This window comes from Ipomoea nil, unplaced genomic scaffold, assembly GCF_001879475.1.
Source record: "Ipomoea nil cultivar Tokyo-kokei standard unplaced genomic scaffold, Asagao_1.1 scaffold2565, whole genome shotgun sequence".
Classification (NCBI taxonomy): Eukaryota; Viridiplantae; Streptophyta; class Magnoliopsida; order Solanales; family Convolvulaceae; genus Ipomoea; species Ipomoea nil.
The window spans coordinates 938,083-955,557 of record NW_017618993.1 but is presented as its reverse complement, the minus strand read 5'-3'; the positions used below and the strand labels follow the sequence as shown (position 1 = coordinate 955,557).

Sequence of the window (17,475 nt, the reverse complement as noted above, 5' to 3'; positions counted from 1 at the left end):
CTTAGAGGTATTTGTGGATGAGGTTGAAAGACAATTGGACAAAAAGGTGAAAATTATAAGATCTAATAGGGGTGGTGAATATTATGGAAGGTATACTGAAAATGGACAATGCCCAGGTCCATTTGCTAAATTTCTTGAAAAATGTGGTATTTGTGCTCAATACACAATGCCCGGTACGCCACAACAAAATGGCGTTGCAGAAAGGTGTAATCGTACATTGATGGAAATGGTTAGAAGTATGATGAGTTATTATTCTTTACCCTTATCATTGTGGACATATGCTTTAAAAATCGCTGCCTATTTATTAAACAGGGTTCCTAGTAAGGCAGTTTCAAAAACACCATTTGAATTGTGGACAGGAAGGAAACCTGGGTTAAGGCACCTTCGTGTTTGGGGATGCCCAGCGGAGATACGCATTTATAATCCACATGAAAAGAAACTGGACTCAAGAACAACTAGTGGATTTTTCATTGGTTATCCAGATAAATCTAAAGGGTATAGATTCTACTGTCCTAGCCATACTACTAGTCACTTGCCTGAACAACAAATTAATGATCAAGAGATTAATGATCAACCACTCCATGATGAAGTTAACAATGAACCCACAAATGATATTCCTACAGAAGTAGCATTAAGAAGATCTCAAAGACAAAGTAGATCTGCTATATCTGATGATTATGTGGTTTATCTTCAAGAATCAGATTTTGACATTGGTATTGATGAAGATCCAGTTTCGTTTTCACATGCTATAAATAGTCCAAATTCTTCTAAATGGGTCGAAGCCATGAAAGATGAGTTAAAATCAATGGCACATAATGAAGTATGGGATCTTGTTGAATTGCCTAAAGGTTGTAAGCCAGTTGGATGTAAATGGGTTTTTAAGACCAAACACGACTCAAATGGCAATATCGAACGATACAAGGCCAGACTTGTTGCCAAAGGTTTTACTCAAAAGGATGGTATTGATTTTAATGAAACATTTTCACCTGTTTCAAAGAAAGATTCATTTAGAATAATTATGGCATTAGTAGCTCATTATGACTTAGAGCTACAACAGATGGATGTGAAAACCGCCTTTCTGATTGGAAATTTGGAAGAAGAAATTTACATGAACCAACCTGAGGGTTTTTCAATTGAAGGAAAGGAACACATGGTGTGTAAACTTAACAGATCGATATATGGCCTTAGACAAGCTTCCCGACAATGGTATCTTAAGTTTAATGATACTGTAACGACCTTTGGATTTAAAGAAAACACCGTTGATCAGTGTATATATCTGAAGGTCAGTGGGAGCAAGTTTATATTTTTTATTCTGTATGTCGATGATATTTTGCTTGCTACTAATGATCTTGGTTTAATGCATGAGACCAAGAAATTTCTTTCTAAGCACTTTGAAATGAAAGATATGGGTGAGGCATCCTTTGTGATTGGAATTGAAATACTTCGTAATAGATCACAAGGAGTGTTAGGATTGTCTCAGAGAACATATATTAACAAAGTCTTAGAAAGATTTAGAATGGAAAAATGCTCTGCATCAGTTGCTCCAATTCAGAAGGGAGATAAGTTTAGCCTTATGCAATGCCCTAAGAATGAATTGGAGCGTAAAGAAATGGAAAATATTCCTTATGCATCTATCATTGGGAGTTTGATGTGTGCTCAAACATGTACCCGACCAGACATTAGCTTTGCTGTTGGGATGCTTGGTCGTTATCAGAGTAATCCTGGTATGGATCACTGGAAAGCTGCAAAGAAGGTATTAAGGTACTTGCAAGGTACAAAGGAGCACATGCTCACTTATAAGCGATCTGATCACCTTGAGGTGTTTGGACACAAGGAAGTCCACATTTGGTTATCTATTCCTTTTAGCCGAGGGAGCTATTTCTTGGAAAAGTGCGAAGCAGACTGTCATTGCTGCATCCATTATGGAAGCTGAGTTTGTGGCATGTTTTATGGCCAAAAATCATGGATTATGGCTGCGAAATTTTATTTCGGGACTTGGAATTGTCGACAGTATTGCCAAGCCGCTGAAAATTTATTGTGATAATGCAGCAGCAGTCTTCTTTTCTAAAAACAACAAGTATACTAGTGGTGCTAAACATATTGATCTGAAGTATCTTGCCGTTAAAGAAGATGTTCGGGAATGAAGGGTATCAATTGAACACATAAGCACTAGATTAATGATTGCAGACCCATTAACTAAAGCATTGCCACCGAAGGCATTTCGTGAGCATGTTGAAAGAATGGGCGTTATTGAAAACTGTTAACGTTATGTTAAGGTTGTGTTTTGAAATATTTGATACTTAGAGCTCAATATAGTTTCGTTTCTGTATTAAAGTATCCTGTTTAGTTTATGAAGTATATATACATGAATGTTTTATTATGTTAATATAAACAGGATTTGTCTTTGACAAAGACATTATCGTGGACCATTATGAAAAGTTCATTATGAATCATATTGAGTTTGAAATTAATATTGTGATACATGGAAGGGACTGCGTCAAATTAGTGACGTATTACCGCCATGATTCTTATTAATTTTTAACTTAACGATGACTTATGTTCTGACCAATATAACAAAGGAATTAATTTATACTATGCATATTATGTTTCAAGTTCATTATTAAATTTATGACTTATGAGCCAAGTGGAGAATGTTAGAATTATTATTATTATTATTATTATTATTATTATTATTATTATTATTATTATTCTATGGTTCATTATGTTTTATTGTGGCTCATAATTAAATATTTATTTATGATTTAATAATGAAGATAATCTTGTGATTGGCCAGTTAAGAAGATAAGATTGCAGTTTCAACTGCATATCATCAGGTTTACGTTGATGGAACGTATTGTTATTTATATTTCATATATGAGACTCTGGTCCTCTCCCCGCTAAAAAACTCTCTCCATCAAAGAATTAGATTAAGTGAATGTTAAAGGTCTGGAGGGAGAAACCAAGTTTCTAACTCAAGCAACTACAGGAAAACAATGGAGCCAGGTATGTTCCCAGAATGCTATTTAAATACAGTATGTGAAAGGCATGTGTTCTGAAGATCTTATATTTTAGGATTAACTTACACCTTTATCATTTACATGTTTATGGAATCCACCCCCAATTTGATGCATGCAAAAGTTTTACAACAATAATTCTTTAAGCAATCCGCGGGTAAAAAACCGACAAGTTAATGCCACAAACTCCTACATCAATTATTCCTCTTGCCATCCTCACATAACCATTTTCGCCCCAATCCGTTCCCCATGAATTCTTCACCAACCAATAATCCCTTCCATCATCGCTCGTCCCGTACCCAATGATCGTCACGGCGTGGGAGTTTCCGGACCCACAGTTGCCGCCGCCGTTGTAGCCGCTGAAAACTCCGCCGCCGTAGTGCCTGAACAGCTCGCCATCTATAGTGATTCCGGCCGAGACAGGCTGGTCTGTGACGGCCGAAAGGAGAGATATTTCGTCGGGGTACGTTAGATGGTAGCCTGTAATGGTGGCAGCTGGGTTGCGAAGCTTTTCTGTGTTGCAGTTATGCTGAACGCCGTCGTACGGGTAGTCGGACTCCGCCGCGAGGCCGCCGCTGCCCGCTATGTATTGGAACGCCTCATCTCTGTATCCGCCGTCGCAGCCCTTATTTTTGACGTCGCAGTCGATGAGTTGCTGTTCGGACAAGGAAATCAATTGGCCAGTTTTGATTTTGTGTATTCCTTCTACGGTCGCCACCACTGAAAACGCCCAGCAACTACCTGATCCAGGTTTTCATGCAACCAAACAACAAATTAAAACAAATAATTTTTGTCGTTTCGCAAACCAATAAATGTGTTATCTTGCACACAAAAAAGTCCTTATAGTACGACATGATTGTGGAGGGGTGTAATATGGTAAATTATACCATGGATCAGACTCCACGCTATCTTGCATTTGTGTAACCTAGTCTAAAGTAGATTATGTGCCTCCAATTAACATGCATATATATAGCTAAAGCTTACACAATACGTATCTATAAATAAATTGAAGGTATGTAATATGTTAATGGTAGGTACGTAATGTGTTAATCGTAGATATATAATTTATTAACTATATCAACATAATATGTTAATTGCAAGTATATAATATGTTAATTATAGTAGACATATAATTTATTAACAGAATTTAGTTAATATATTATTAAATATAGTAGACACATAATTTATTAATACAAATTTACTTAATATGTTAACGGTTGACATATAATATATATTATCCCACTATAATTCTGTCAAGTTAAGGTGTTGGGGCTCTAGAGCAAGGAATTTTGTCTTTTGTGAACAATGATTATATATATGTATTAATTGTCATACCATGGACCAGGATCCACCTTGTATTGTGAATCCGGATATTCATATTATGTGTTTGGATTTAGCATATTAGTTAATAAATTATATATCTACTACAAATCTACAATTAACATATTATGTATATGCAGATAATATATTATGTGCCTTTAATTTATTTATAGGTACATATTCACATACTATGTTAAGGACAAATGCATAATTTGAAGGTCATTTTAGAGTTTGGACCAGAATTTACAACACCGTAAGGTGGATCCTGGTCCATAGAAATAATTTGCTCTATATATTATCCTAAAAAGAAATTAAAGTGTGTAAACTTTAATAGTTACCGCAGGTTGTTCCTTGGCTTTTGATATCAGTCACAGCACCCATCTCTCTCCAGTCTAAATGGTTTGGAAGTTGAGCCAAACTCTCATTTTGAATGGAAACTGGTTTTGATGGCTTAGGGAGTGGGGATACCTTCTCTTCATTAAGCATGGTGGCCCTAAACTCCTCATTTGTTAAATCGGTAAACTGATTAATGCCAAGTTTGTAAGACTGGGAGTCAGCCTTATTGAATGATTCAATAAACTCCACGTTTTTTTTGAAGATTTGAAATCGCTTTGCCTTCTCAGCATTATCTTTGTATGAACGCCCATAGCGAACCATCCACTCCTCGTGGCGCTTGAGCATGGAAGGTTCTTCGCAGGTATGAGTAGTGGCTTGAGATGCCCACGTCCCCAACAAGAAAAGGGCGGCAAGAATCACTGTGAAATGAGCCATGAGAGACGTATAGTATGTGGTATATATGGAATGAGTGATGTGTTTTCAATAATGGAGATGAGGCTATATGAGAAGTCCCTCATGTATTAGCAATTTATAGAAATTAAAATTGAGTCATCTTTCCGGCTTATTTTCTGCAGAATTTATGCAATGTTCTTGCAAGTTCATATTAATTAGGTTTGTATAAGAATATTTTCCAATAGTTTCCATATATTTTTTGTACATATTTAATCATGTTCATTCCATTATTAGCATTTTGCTTGAGGTACAAACCTTTTCTATTCCTTTTTACGGTTAAAATCTCTTACGTAAATCATCTATGTTTCTTTATATAAACCATTGAATATTTTTTTGAAAGGAAACCATTGAATATCATTATACTATATTCTTAATTTTCTATCTCTACATATTATTTCAAGACTTGTTGATAGTTGTCTATGGCTCTAATAAAATAATGTATATTTTGGTAAACATAAGTGGAACATGAGCAGTTTTGATAATGAATGTTGATTGTGGGGTGTTTGGTAAATAGTTGTTAGCTGATTGAGTTATTGAGTTTGATTAGTTGATAGCATTAGTTAATTGTAGAAAATAGTTTGGTAAATTAGCTGTTAACTGATAGCGGATTGCATGCAAAATTACTTTTTCAAAAGGCTGATAAAAAAAGTTACTTTGAGCAGCTTTTTAAATTTTAGCATTTTAGAACAATAAGCTGTTACAAAGAGCTAATTAATCAAACACTCATGGTAATTTAAAGATGTATAGTATTACTAGTATTTTTTATGCGTGATGTGCAAAAAATAGGCTCCCAATATTAATACATTATATTAAACTTTTAAATTTACTTAAATTTTAGATATTTAAATTATTCTAAATAATAATAATAATAATAATAATAATGTAAATCATTTTTATAAATTTGATATTTATATTTATGTAATAATTAACATATAACTCAAATATTTAATGTGTATATATTATTACTAATGAAGTAGATAAGAAAATACATGGTGGATGCATGTGCATGGTAACAATAGTGGAAAAGATAACGGAAGTTATAACGGTAGGGGTATGTTTGTCTAAAATATTTTAATGTACAACCTTTATAGCATAATGTACAAAAAAACTTAATGGAAAAAATAGACATAAATCAGGAGTATAACTTTCATTCACACTCATTATGTTTTTAGATATGTAATCTTAATTTTTTACTTCACTTTATATTCTTTTTTGGCGTGGGATGTTTTAATTAATCCAAAACAAAATGTTGTTCACCCATGATGCACTTGGCAATTTGGGTAGATGGATTTGTTAACGGGTTGATATAATAACGACACAAACATGATAAAGCTAAACATTGACACAAACCGTTAAGGCTAACAGGTTAGAGTTCTAAACTAACACGAATATGGATGTGAGTTTTAAACTAGCCAAACGGGCTGACATGATAGGTATTTTAGTTAACAAGGTTTAGGTCCACTTGACACGATACGATGTGATAAATGTTAGATATGTTAATATAATTAATTTTTAGAAAATAAAATTTTAGAATTTTTTATATGAAATCTACAATTAAATCAACAAAATAATAAAGATGTTTAATTCATAACATACCATAATATTTATAAAATGATATTATCATTTTTAAAAAATCATAGTAAACATGTTAAATGGGTTCTTAACATGTTAAGTGGGTTAATACGTTAATTCACAAATTTTAACGAGTTCTTACCAGATCAATCCATTAATGGCCCATGACAAGTTGTAAATATTTAGACTCGGGTCCATGGAATAATTTGCGGTTGCTTGACGTGCACTTTTAGGGCAATTTATATCGTGCACTAGGGCGCGCATTGCATTGTGCGCCCTGATGCAAAGCGACGTCGTTTCATTTTTTTTTTTTAAATGTTCTTGCGTTGTGTTGGCGGTTAATTTTCTTTAAAAAAAATCTCATGTTTAAAAATGTATATAATTTTATACTAAAATACACATAATTGTATACCTGAATGTACATAATTGTATAAGAAAATACACATACTTTTTTTTTTTAATTTCCTGATTCGGATGTACATAATTGTATAAAAAACATGTACATTATTGTATAAAAACACACATAATTGCATAAACAAATACACATAATTGTATAAACAAATACACATAATCACGTCAACTCCCTATATAATCACGTCAACTCCCTACATAACTTACCAAAACGACGTTGTTTTAGGAAGCGCGAGACGCACAGTGCTATGTGCGCCGTGGTGCAGGGTATAACAATTGCTCTTTTAGTCTTCTATCCAAATAGACGGTTTAAGTGGGGCATGGTCGGCCAATTTAAATCGCTTGAACTAATTTCACAATTTTCAATCACATCATCACAAACAAATATCACTACTCTTAAAAGGAAAGGCTGAACTCATCAAGCAATAAAGGTGTATTGCAGTAAGGGTCACACTCAACAGCAAAACTTTAAAGATGACACAATTTTTGACATCAACAATATTAAGAGTTGAGATGTAACGTTTACGTCAACAAGAGTAACACTCTAGACAGAAGGATTTTCAAGGAAGCAATAAGACTTTGAGTATTACAAGTATACATTAGGCAGTAATAGTTAGACACAATATGACTTGCAAGCAAGTAGACTTTTACATAAGTAGTAAGACTAATAAGCATAATACACAAATATTATATGTTCTAACAGGATACAAAGTATCCTTATTGGTAAAAGTAGTTAGGCACAAGTATCAAGAAGGATACTTATCAAAACAAGTTAAGCCACTTTGGGAAGAGTAAAAGACGGATTTTAATAACAAGTTATACACAACAATTGGATAATGGGGAGTTAATTTCCAAAATGGTCATTTCATTATGGTATTTTCTCAAATTGGTTTCTTGACTTTTAATTGCACCCAAAGTGGTCCTCCGATTATTGAATTTTAAGTCAAAATGGTCATCCGTTAGTTTTGGTATTAAGTGGATGTTAGAATGAAGGGTAAAACTGGTAATTTAGGTTTTGCACTCCAATTTAAAACAATTTGAGAGTCCTTTGAGCAGTCTGCACGCATATTTTTTCAAATTAGATTTTTACTTTCCTAAATCTACAATCAAAATGTGGGTTTTAATTTTTACTTTTATAATTAATTTTACGATTTAATTTTTAGAAGTTATGTTTACTTTGGGTGCAATTAAAAATCAATGAACCAATTTGAGAACAGGTCATAGTCGAAGGACTATTTCAGAAATTAACTCGAGTAATGGGCTACACTTGTCAAATCATGACAATTATTTTATTGACAAGTTGGCAATTCAAATATGTTTTTCCCTCCAACAATTCAAAATCAAGCTAAGCTATAAATTGAAGAATGCTCAAAAGTAAACAACAAGATACCCTTTCAAAAAAAAAAAAAAAAAAAACAACAAGATACAAAAGATAATTTATCAAGTATATTTCCAAGCACTCGAAGTTCGTCACTCGCTAATATCTAGTCATTCAAGAGACTTTAAGAACTTCATTAACACCAAGATTATCTTCACTAAGTCTCAATTAGTTGGAGAATATTCAACCTTGAGCTAAAGTTTTGTAGATCACTATATTAATTATTGTAGATAGAGGTTGAGTAGCAAGTTTTTAGAGCTTTGTGAAAACTTGAGCAAACAGTGTTGGATTGGTTATCATAGCACTTGTTTGTCTTTCACTTCTAATTTGTTGGTTGAACAAGATTACTATTGAATTACTTCCTAGAGATTAGGAGACCAGTAGAGTAGAGGAATTATACCATCGTTGCACAACTATAAATTTGTGTGTCTATTTACTTTATGCACTTTACTTTATCTTACATAGCTTATAGTATATTGCATTGCTTAATAATTTTTGAAAATCAATTTTTCATTGTGTTACATATCTTTTTGATCAAGTTATTTTGCTAGCCATTTTAAGGTATTATACCAGGTAATGTCCATATTAATTTATGTCATGCCAAAGTGGATTTAGGTTCTCCTATGTTAGGAAAAGATTTTTTATATGTTTATACACTAAACATGAATAATAGATGAACGAGAAATTGATTCAAAGTATACCCATAAAGTTGAGAAAAGGTGAGTTGTAAAGACTTTGTAGGAGCTTTTGTCTTATTTTGAAAAAGTATGTGAGTTCCGATTAGTTTAAATATATTTCTACCCTTTTGAGGTTGTGAAATATATGTTGGAAAAAGAGCATAAAATGACATGGAAAATGGCTATTTTGTGATACAAATATTAGTGTGGTTCACTTTTTATTTGGTTCGGGTCAAAGTAGATTCGTGTTCTTCGTAGTGAGAAGAAGAGATTGATATATTGTACGTTCAAAATGGATAATGGGTGAATGAGAAAATTGATTCTCAAAGTAGACCCATTAGAGTTGGAAAATGAAGGTGGAAGGCTTTAAAGAAGCTTTTGTCCCAAATTGGTTTGGGAAGTGTGTTTGTACCACTATATATACAAGAGCCTTTTTAAGGCATATTGAGTTTTATAGCATAGAGGTTTTCTCTCGTGCCCAAAAAAGTGCAAATCAAATCTCAAAATGAGCTTGACTTGTGTACACAAAATTGGTTGACCTTGTAGGTAAATTTAGGTAATTTTGACCTTGTAGGTAAATTTAGGTTTGTTACAAACCCTCGACCATAAAAATTGGCCAACTCGGTCTGTTCGTAGACTAGTTAGTTTTGATGATTGAAGTATTTTTATTTTTTAATAATATTTTGATGTTATGACTTATGAATTATCATTAGAGTTCATTCCAACAATGGTCCTCTAACTATTGCGATTTTCCAAAATTGGTCATCGACTTTTAATTTGGACAAAAAAAAAAAACACTTGACTCGACTTATGAATTATTATTAGAGTTCATTCCAGCAATGGTCCTCCGATTATTGTGATTTTCCAAAATTGGTTCTCGACTTTTAATTTGGACAAAAAAGACACTTGACTTTTAGATTTGTTCCAACATTGATCCTTCCGTTAAACATCAGTTAACGTGGCGTTAAGTAGAAGAATAGTGTAGTCATTTCCTTAATTGCTTTCTTCTTCCTCTTGCAAATACGTATCCAGACCTATAATATATGCCTATCACACCATCAGTACACCCATTCTCCTTCCTATTCTTCTTTCACTGTGAAGAAGAATGGGGCAAATAAAATTGATGAATTATGCCATAGAAGAAAGATACAAGGTAGTCATGGCCAATAGATTCACTTGCATGGAATCCCTGAAACCGGTCTCTCTCTCTCTCTCTAAATCTCCCTTCATCACATGTCTACCAACCCTTCTTTATAACCTCCCCCATTTCTAACTCCACACCTCCTGTTACAATCGCAGGGCCAAGTCAAGAAAAGGATGCAGGGCCAAGTCAATAAACGAATGGTATGCATGCAGAAGGTAGTAAACGTGAATGGGTAGGAAGACCGGAAAGATCGCGGAGGATGCCAAGTCGTTATGCTGATTTTGTGGTTAATATTTTAGGTTAGTTTGTTAGCATTAGTAGCTTTAGCACAATCAGTTATTATTATTTTTCTATTTAAACATCTGTAATAAGCTTGGGAAGGCAGTGAAGAATTTATCCAGTTTCTCAAACTTCTCTTTCTTCTTCTGTGGAGTTGTGTTCTTACTCGAAAAGGACAATCCGATATAATCGCGGGGCGATTGTATCATTTTGGTGTTCTTGTTGAGAGATTATCTCAGTTTAATATTAAAAATGGCTGAAACGCCAAATGATAAGCTGACCATGCAAAACCTACAACAGATGATGGAAGGTTTAATGGCCACGCAGGAAGCTCGGTTACAAAACCAATGGTGGGACCAACTGAATTCCTTCATGGCTTCCATGGAGGCGAAGTGGCAAGCCCAAGCAGAAAAAGGAAAAGTGGTGGCACGAGCAGAGGCCAAAGCTACAATTTCGGGCATAGGGAAATCTGCTGTAGTCCCTGAAGGTGACGCGGAGGAAGGATTTCCCAACAATGCAGCGCCAAGACCTGGCAGCATGCGTCTGGATGTTCCCAAGTTCGATGGAACTGATCCGCAACGATGGATTTTTAACATCCAAGAAATCTTCAACTTCCATCAGACGCCTGAACCGCATCGGCTACAAATTGCCGGTTTTTGCTTAGAAGGAGATGCCTCCGAGTGGTTCCGGTGGATAAAGAGGAATCGCATGCTCTTTGGGTGGCACGATTTCTTGGAGAAGGTTGAACAACGTTTTGGAACGACACATTTTGAAGACCCTTTGGCAGACCTCGCCAAATTAACACAGACTGGTACAATGGCAGAGTTCCAGGCGGCCTTTGAAAAATTGTTAAACAAGGTAATTGAACTTTCAAAAGCCCAAATGGTCTCATATGTCGTTGGGGGATTGAAGCCCCATCTACGAAGGGAATTACTGATGGCTAAACCAAAGACAATACTCGAAACTTTGGACATAGCCAAAGCTTACGAAGCCCGCCATGAAGAGTTGATAGCAGAATGTAAAATTGCATACAGAGGGAACACACGGATACAACCTTTAACAGATACTCCCAACAGGTGGTACTCCCGCGTTTCTGGCATTACGCCAATTCCAAGTAAGCCGGTGCCAACTCCATCAACCAACATCACTGGTCCTGTGGGTGGTAACACTAAGGGGCTACTGTCGGCTCCGGTGCCCGTTGAAAGTTCTCCTCAGACTAACGCCTTACGCATTAAGCGGTTTTCTGCAGCAGAACTACGGGAACGGCGGGACAAAGGGCTCTGCTTCCATTGTGATAAAAATACTCCCTAGGCCACCGTTGCAAAGGGCGGTTTCTTTTGCTTGTAGGTGATAAAGATGACGACGACCCCTTGGGAGATGCAATACCAGGTGAAGCAGAAACCAGGGTGGAAGAAACTATAGCTGGAGATATCTCCACTCTAAACACTTTGTCCGGACCGGGCAGTCCACGGTCCCTGCGAATTATGGGAAAAATTAAAAAACGTCTGTGTCTAGTCTTAATTGACAGCGGGAGTACCCATAACTTCGTCAACCCTGCCATCGTAGAGGAATTGCATTTACCCACCAAGGCTATAAATCCATTCCAGGTATACATCGGAAATGGCGATACCTTGGGGTGTCAATTTATTTGCCCGGATGTAGAGATCAACATGCAGGACACCACTTTCACGGTGGAATTGCATGTATTACAGATCGTGGGGCCAGATGTGGTACTAGGAGTTCAATGGCTACAGGGCCTTGGTAGCGTCACTCACGATTATGCTCAGATGACCATGGAATTCATGCTGGGTCCTACACGAGTTAAGTTGAAAGGGGAACCGGTCCTTGATAACCAACCTATCACCTTTAATCAGTTACAGGTAATGGCCAACCATGGAAACATACTAGCAGCATATGAAATTGCCCAACTACCCCATGAAGCCAGCCCTTCCCACACGTCAATGACCACACAAGAGACAATATCTCTCCCAAAAGAGCTCCCAGAGTCTTTCCAACACTTAATTCAGGAATTCTCTTCTCTTTTTGAGGCCCCAGAATCCTTACCGCCACATAAGCCAATTGACCACCTAATACATCTCCTCCCTAACAGTAAGCCGGTAAATGTTCGACCCTACAGGTACCCTTATTTCCAAAAATCAGAGATCGAAAAATTGGTCCGTGAAATGTTAGCACAAGGAATTGTGAGGCCGAGTCGGAGCCCCTTTTCTTCGCCCATCTTGTTGGTACTGAAAAAAGATGGCACCTACCGATTCTGTGTTGACTATCGGGCCCTGAATGCCATTACAATTAGGGATAACTTCCCAATTCCCACTGCCGATGAGTTGTTTGATGAGCTCGGTGGCGCCACAGTATTTTCCAAATTAGACTTGAGGGCTGGCTATCACCAAATACGAGTGGCAGATGCAGACATTTATAAAACAGCTTTCCGTACGCATGAAGGCCATTATGAGTTCCTTGTCATGCCTTTCGGCCTGACCAATGCACCATCCACCTTTAAAGCCACCATGAACACGATGTTGGGCTCTTAAGGAAGTTTGTTATTGTTTTTTTTGACGATATTTTAATCTATAGTCGGACGTGGGAGGATCACCTTGGGCATGTGCGGATGGTTTTTGCTTGTCTAAGTGCCAATTTTTTTATTTAAAATTGGCTAAATGTTTTTTCTGCCGTGACTCGATTGAATATTTGGGTCATATTATTTGTCAAGGTAAATTACAAATGGATCCAAGGAAAGTAGAAGCTGTCGTTTCATGGCCAATCCCAAAAGGTGTGAAGCAATTGAGAGGATTCCTCGGGTTGGCAGGCTATTATCGCCGGTTTATTAAAGGATTCGCCGAAATTGCTGCCCCCCTGACCAACCTCCTGAAGAAAGATAATACTAAATGGGGACCAGAAGCTGATAACGCACTATTGCACCTCAAGGAGGCATTGGCAACATCGCCTATTCTTCGCCTACCAGATTTTTCCTTACCCTTTGAAGTTGAAGTAGACGCGTCAGGGTCGGGAATCGGTGCAGTCTTAATGCAACAGGGTCATCCAATATGTTATTTTAGCAAAAAAATGGGGAATAAGTGGTGTACATCTTCTATATACTTACGAGAACTGCAAGTTTTAACGGAAGCGGTCCAGAAATTGCGCCATTATCTTTTGGGAAGATCTTTCGTCGTCAAAACTGACCATTTCAGCCTAAAGGAACTTTTGTCGCAAACAATTCTCACACCGGAGCAAAAAAATTTTGTTCACAAGCTGATGGGGTATGACTTCCGCATTGAATATAAGCCCAGTCGAACTAATATTGCAGCTGATGCTCTCTCTCGAGCTCATGACGCGACTACGGTCATGATGATCGCTAGTTGTCCCATTCCTGAGTTCTTGGACACATTGCAGCGTGAAAACGAGCAACTAGAAGATTTGAAATCTTTGCACCAGCGAATGGACAAAGGGGAGTTGAGTCCAGAGTTCACCAGAAATAATGGCATTTTATTCTACCGTCATCGGTACTACATAAGCTTCCATTCTTCGTTGAAGGGGTCGTTATTGCGGGAATTTCACTCGTCTAAAGTAGCGGGTCATTCTGGAGTTAAACGAACATTGGTTCGGTTAGCTGCCTTATTCTTTTGGCCGAAAATGCGTCAAGATGTCTCTGATTATGTTGCTTCTTGCCTCACCTGCCAGCAGATTAAATATACAACTCAGGCTCCTGCAGGTTTGTTGCAACCACTACCTATACCTGACCGAGTTTGGGATCATTTAACAATGGATTTCATTGTTGGACTGCCTCTGTCGCATGGATTCATGGTGATCATGGTGGTCGTGGATCGACTTACTAAATATGCTCACTTCGGGGCTTTACCGACCCACTTCACCGCACAGCGTGTCACTCAGTTGTTTATTGAATTGGTCATCAAACTTCATGGGTTCCCAACCTCCATTGTGTCTGATAGGGACCCAGTGTTCACTTGTTCCTTTTGGAAAAAATTATTTGAGCTTAGTGGTACTACTCTACGGCACAGTACTGCGCATCACCCGCAGGCCGACGGACAAACTGAAGTGGTGAACAGAGGGCTTGAGCAGTACCTTCGGGCTTTTGCCATGGATAAGCTAACCTCTTGGGCAAGTTTGTTGAATTGGGCTGAGTTTTGTTATAATTCCAGCTTCAACCATAGCTTAAAGATGAGTCCTTTTCAAGCTTTGTATGGGAGATTACCGCCAACAATTCCACATTATGTCCCGAATTCAACGAATATTACTGCTTTAGATGACATATTGACAGCTCGAAATGACCTGCTAAAAGAGCTTCGAGCTAATTTGTTGGCGGCTCAGAATCGCATGCAGCAAGTGGCGAACAGGAAACGCAGAGACGTCGAGTATAAGGTGGGAGATAGAGTTTGGGTGAAACTTTAGCCATTCCGTCAACTTTCTGTTGCAAGACGGCCGTTTCCTAAATTAGGAGCTCATTTTTTTGGCCCCTTTGAAATTTTAGAACGAGTGGGTGTTGTCGTTTATCGCTTGCGGTTGCCGGACACTTGTAAAGTTCACCCGGTGTTTCATGTTTCGCTTCTCAAACCATTCCGGGGCTCTAGTTTGGAAGGTACTCAATCGTTACCTACTGATATGGTCCAGGAAGTTTCTTCTGCGCCAATAGAGATCAAAGGCTCCAGGCATGTTCTTCGTAATGGCAGTCTGGAGCAGCATGCTTTGGTCTGGTGGGTTGACACTCCTCCTGAAGATGCTATCTGGGTTCCAATGGCAGTAGTATCTGAAGCTTATCCAAACCTTCACCTTGAGGACAAGTTGAACTTGAACGAAGGGGGTAATGTTACAGTCGCAGGGCCAAGTCAAGAAAAGGATGCAGGGCCTGTTGGAGAATTCGCAGAAGAACAACAACGTCGTGCAGGATGTAGGCTGATAGACAGCGTGTTTTAATAGTAAAAAGGTTTCTGTGTCGTGTCTAAACACTACCTTAAAAGCATTTAACGAACAGGGCTATCGCTAGCTTTCGACCGGTAAGCACAAAAAAGATAACGCAGGCAACCTCTATTCACCGTGATTTCTCAGTGTGTTTTGCAGGGTTGGGGACGAGCGATTTATATACTGAAAGTAAAAACCGCTCGTCCTATCTCAGCCATGAAGAACCAGCGAGAAAGATGGGAAGTGGGGAAGACCAACGCCAAGTGCATGCATGTTCCTTTGTTCATAATGAAGTGCGGACAAGGTGATCTAAACCCCTCAAAAATAGGGATAGAAATGTGTAGTGGGGTGCAAAACGTTGACCACACCGCGCGTGCGAATCGAGCCGGGCGGCGGCGGCGGCGGCGCGTGCGTGGTTTTCCCCTATTTCCCTCCATATCACTTCAAACCTTCTCAAAGGGGTTGGTGAATAAAAGGGGGTAAAAAGTGGGTTAGCTTGCCAATGTGGGACACATGAATAAGGACAAAAGGCACCCACAAGCATTTGCCTTGTAAATGTTTCCCAACAATCCCCCACACATTTAAAGGGATAAAAGCTATACCCAAGTTTACCTGAGCCAGTACAAGAGCTAACTTCCATGTCAGTGTACGGAACTTGAACTTCCATGAAGGCATCAAGTAACTTGTTCCCCGAGAGTGAATTGAATCTTGAACTCATCGGTTTATTGAGTTTTGAACTTGAACGCCTTTTATTAACTCTTTAAGAATCCCTATATAGTCTAGCTCAATCTAGACATCAACTCTGTCAAGTCTATCTCGATATAGACCACCCATCACGGGTTACAGAGAAAACACTTTTATTACAGTTTTCTTTAGTGTAAGTCTTTCCGTGATTTGACCCCGACGTGGTATCCATCATGAATTTCTTACCTCATTGGGTTTCAGACCCATCTCCCTTGATGTATCAAGGATGGCCTTTCGGTTTAGGCCTTTTGTGAAAGGATATGCAATATTCCTTTCAGACCTCACAAACTCCATTGTGATCACCCAATTTAATATAAGCTGCCTTACAGACTCATGTCTGACTCTTATGTGTCTTCTTTTCCCATTATAGACACTATTCTGTGCTACACAGATGGCAGTTTGTGAATCACAATTCATAGGAACAGCCGGGGCTGGACACCCCCACAATGGCACGTCTGCCAGTAGGTTTCTCAGCCACTCGGCTTCCTGACTTGCCAGATCAAGCGCTATGAACTCGGCTTCCATAGTTGATCTAGCAATACATGATTGTTTTGTTGATTTCCAAGAGATAGCTACTCCACACATAGTGAACACGTATCCACTAGTCGAGCTTACATCTTGACTATCATTTACCCAGTTCGCATCACAAAACCCTTCTAACACTGCTGGGTGTCCTTTGTAATTAAGACCCCAGTCCACAGTGCCTCTAAGATATCGTAATATCCTTCTTAACGCATCCCAATGCAGGGAGCTAGGGTTGTGAGTATAGCAACTGAGCTTATTCACTGCAAATGCAATATCAGGTCTAGTGTAATTCATCAAAAACATTAGACTTCCAATTATCTTTGCATACTCTTCTTAAGACACACTAGCGTCTACGTTTTTTAACAATTTGATACTTGGATCAAAGGGGGTTTTAGCTGGAGTCACCTCATAACTGTCAAACTTCTTTAGAAGTTTCTCTGTATAGTGGCTTTGTGACAACAGATAACCACAATCAGTCTTTGTGACTTTTATTCCCAGTATTAAATCGGCTTCCCCTAAGTCTTTCATTTCAAATTTGTCACATAGAGTCTTTTTAGTTTTATTTATAGCCTCAAGGTTTGAGCTAAAAATCAACATGTCATCTACATAGAGACATATGATCACAATGCTAGACTCTATCTCTTTTGTGTACAAGTATGCATCTGATCGGTTAGTGGAATAACCCAGATC

General features: G+C 37.8%; 1 protein-coding gene and 1 long non-coding RNA gene across 2 annotated transcripts; one reads left to right on the top strand and one right to left on the bottom strand.

The window, feature by feature from the left end:
• Window positions 1–3,035: 3,035 nt before the first annotated feature.
• LOC109153910 (ervatamin-B-like) lies at window positions 3,036–5,156 on the bottom strand. Its single transcript, XM_019301806.1, has 2 exons — window positions 4,673–5,156; window positions 3,036–3,755 (listed from the first exon to the last, which is right to left on the bottom strand). The coding sequence occupies exons 1-2, from the start codon at window positions 5,103–5,105 to the stop codon at window positions 3,157–3,159; spliced, it is 1,032 nt and encodes a 343-aa protein (XP_019157351.1). The 5' UTR covers window positions 5,106–5,156; the 3' UTR covers window positions 3,036–3,156.
• LOC109153911 lies at window positions 4,926–15,239 on the top strand. The gene is made up of 4 exons (XR_002049636.1): window positions 4,926–5,000; window positions 10,885–10,894; window positions 14,974–14,979; window positions 15,229–15,239. It is a non-coding gene; the product is annotated as an uncharacterized LOC109153911 (long non-coding RNA).
• Window positions 15,240–17,475: the final 2,236 nt, after the last annotated feature.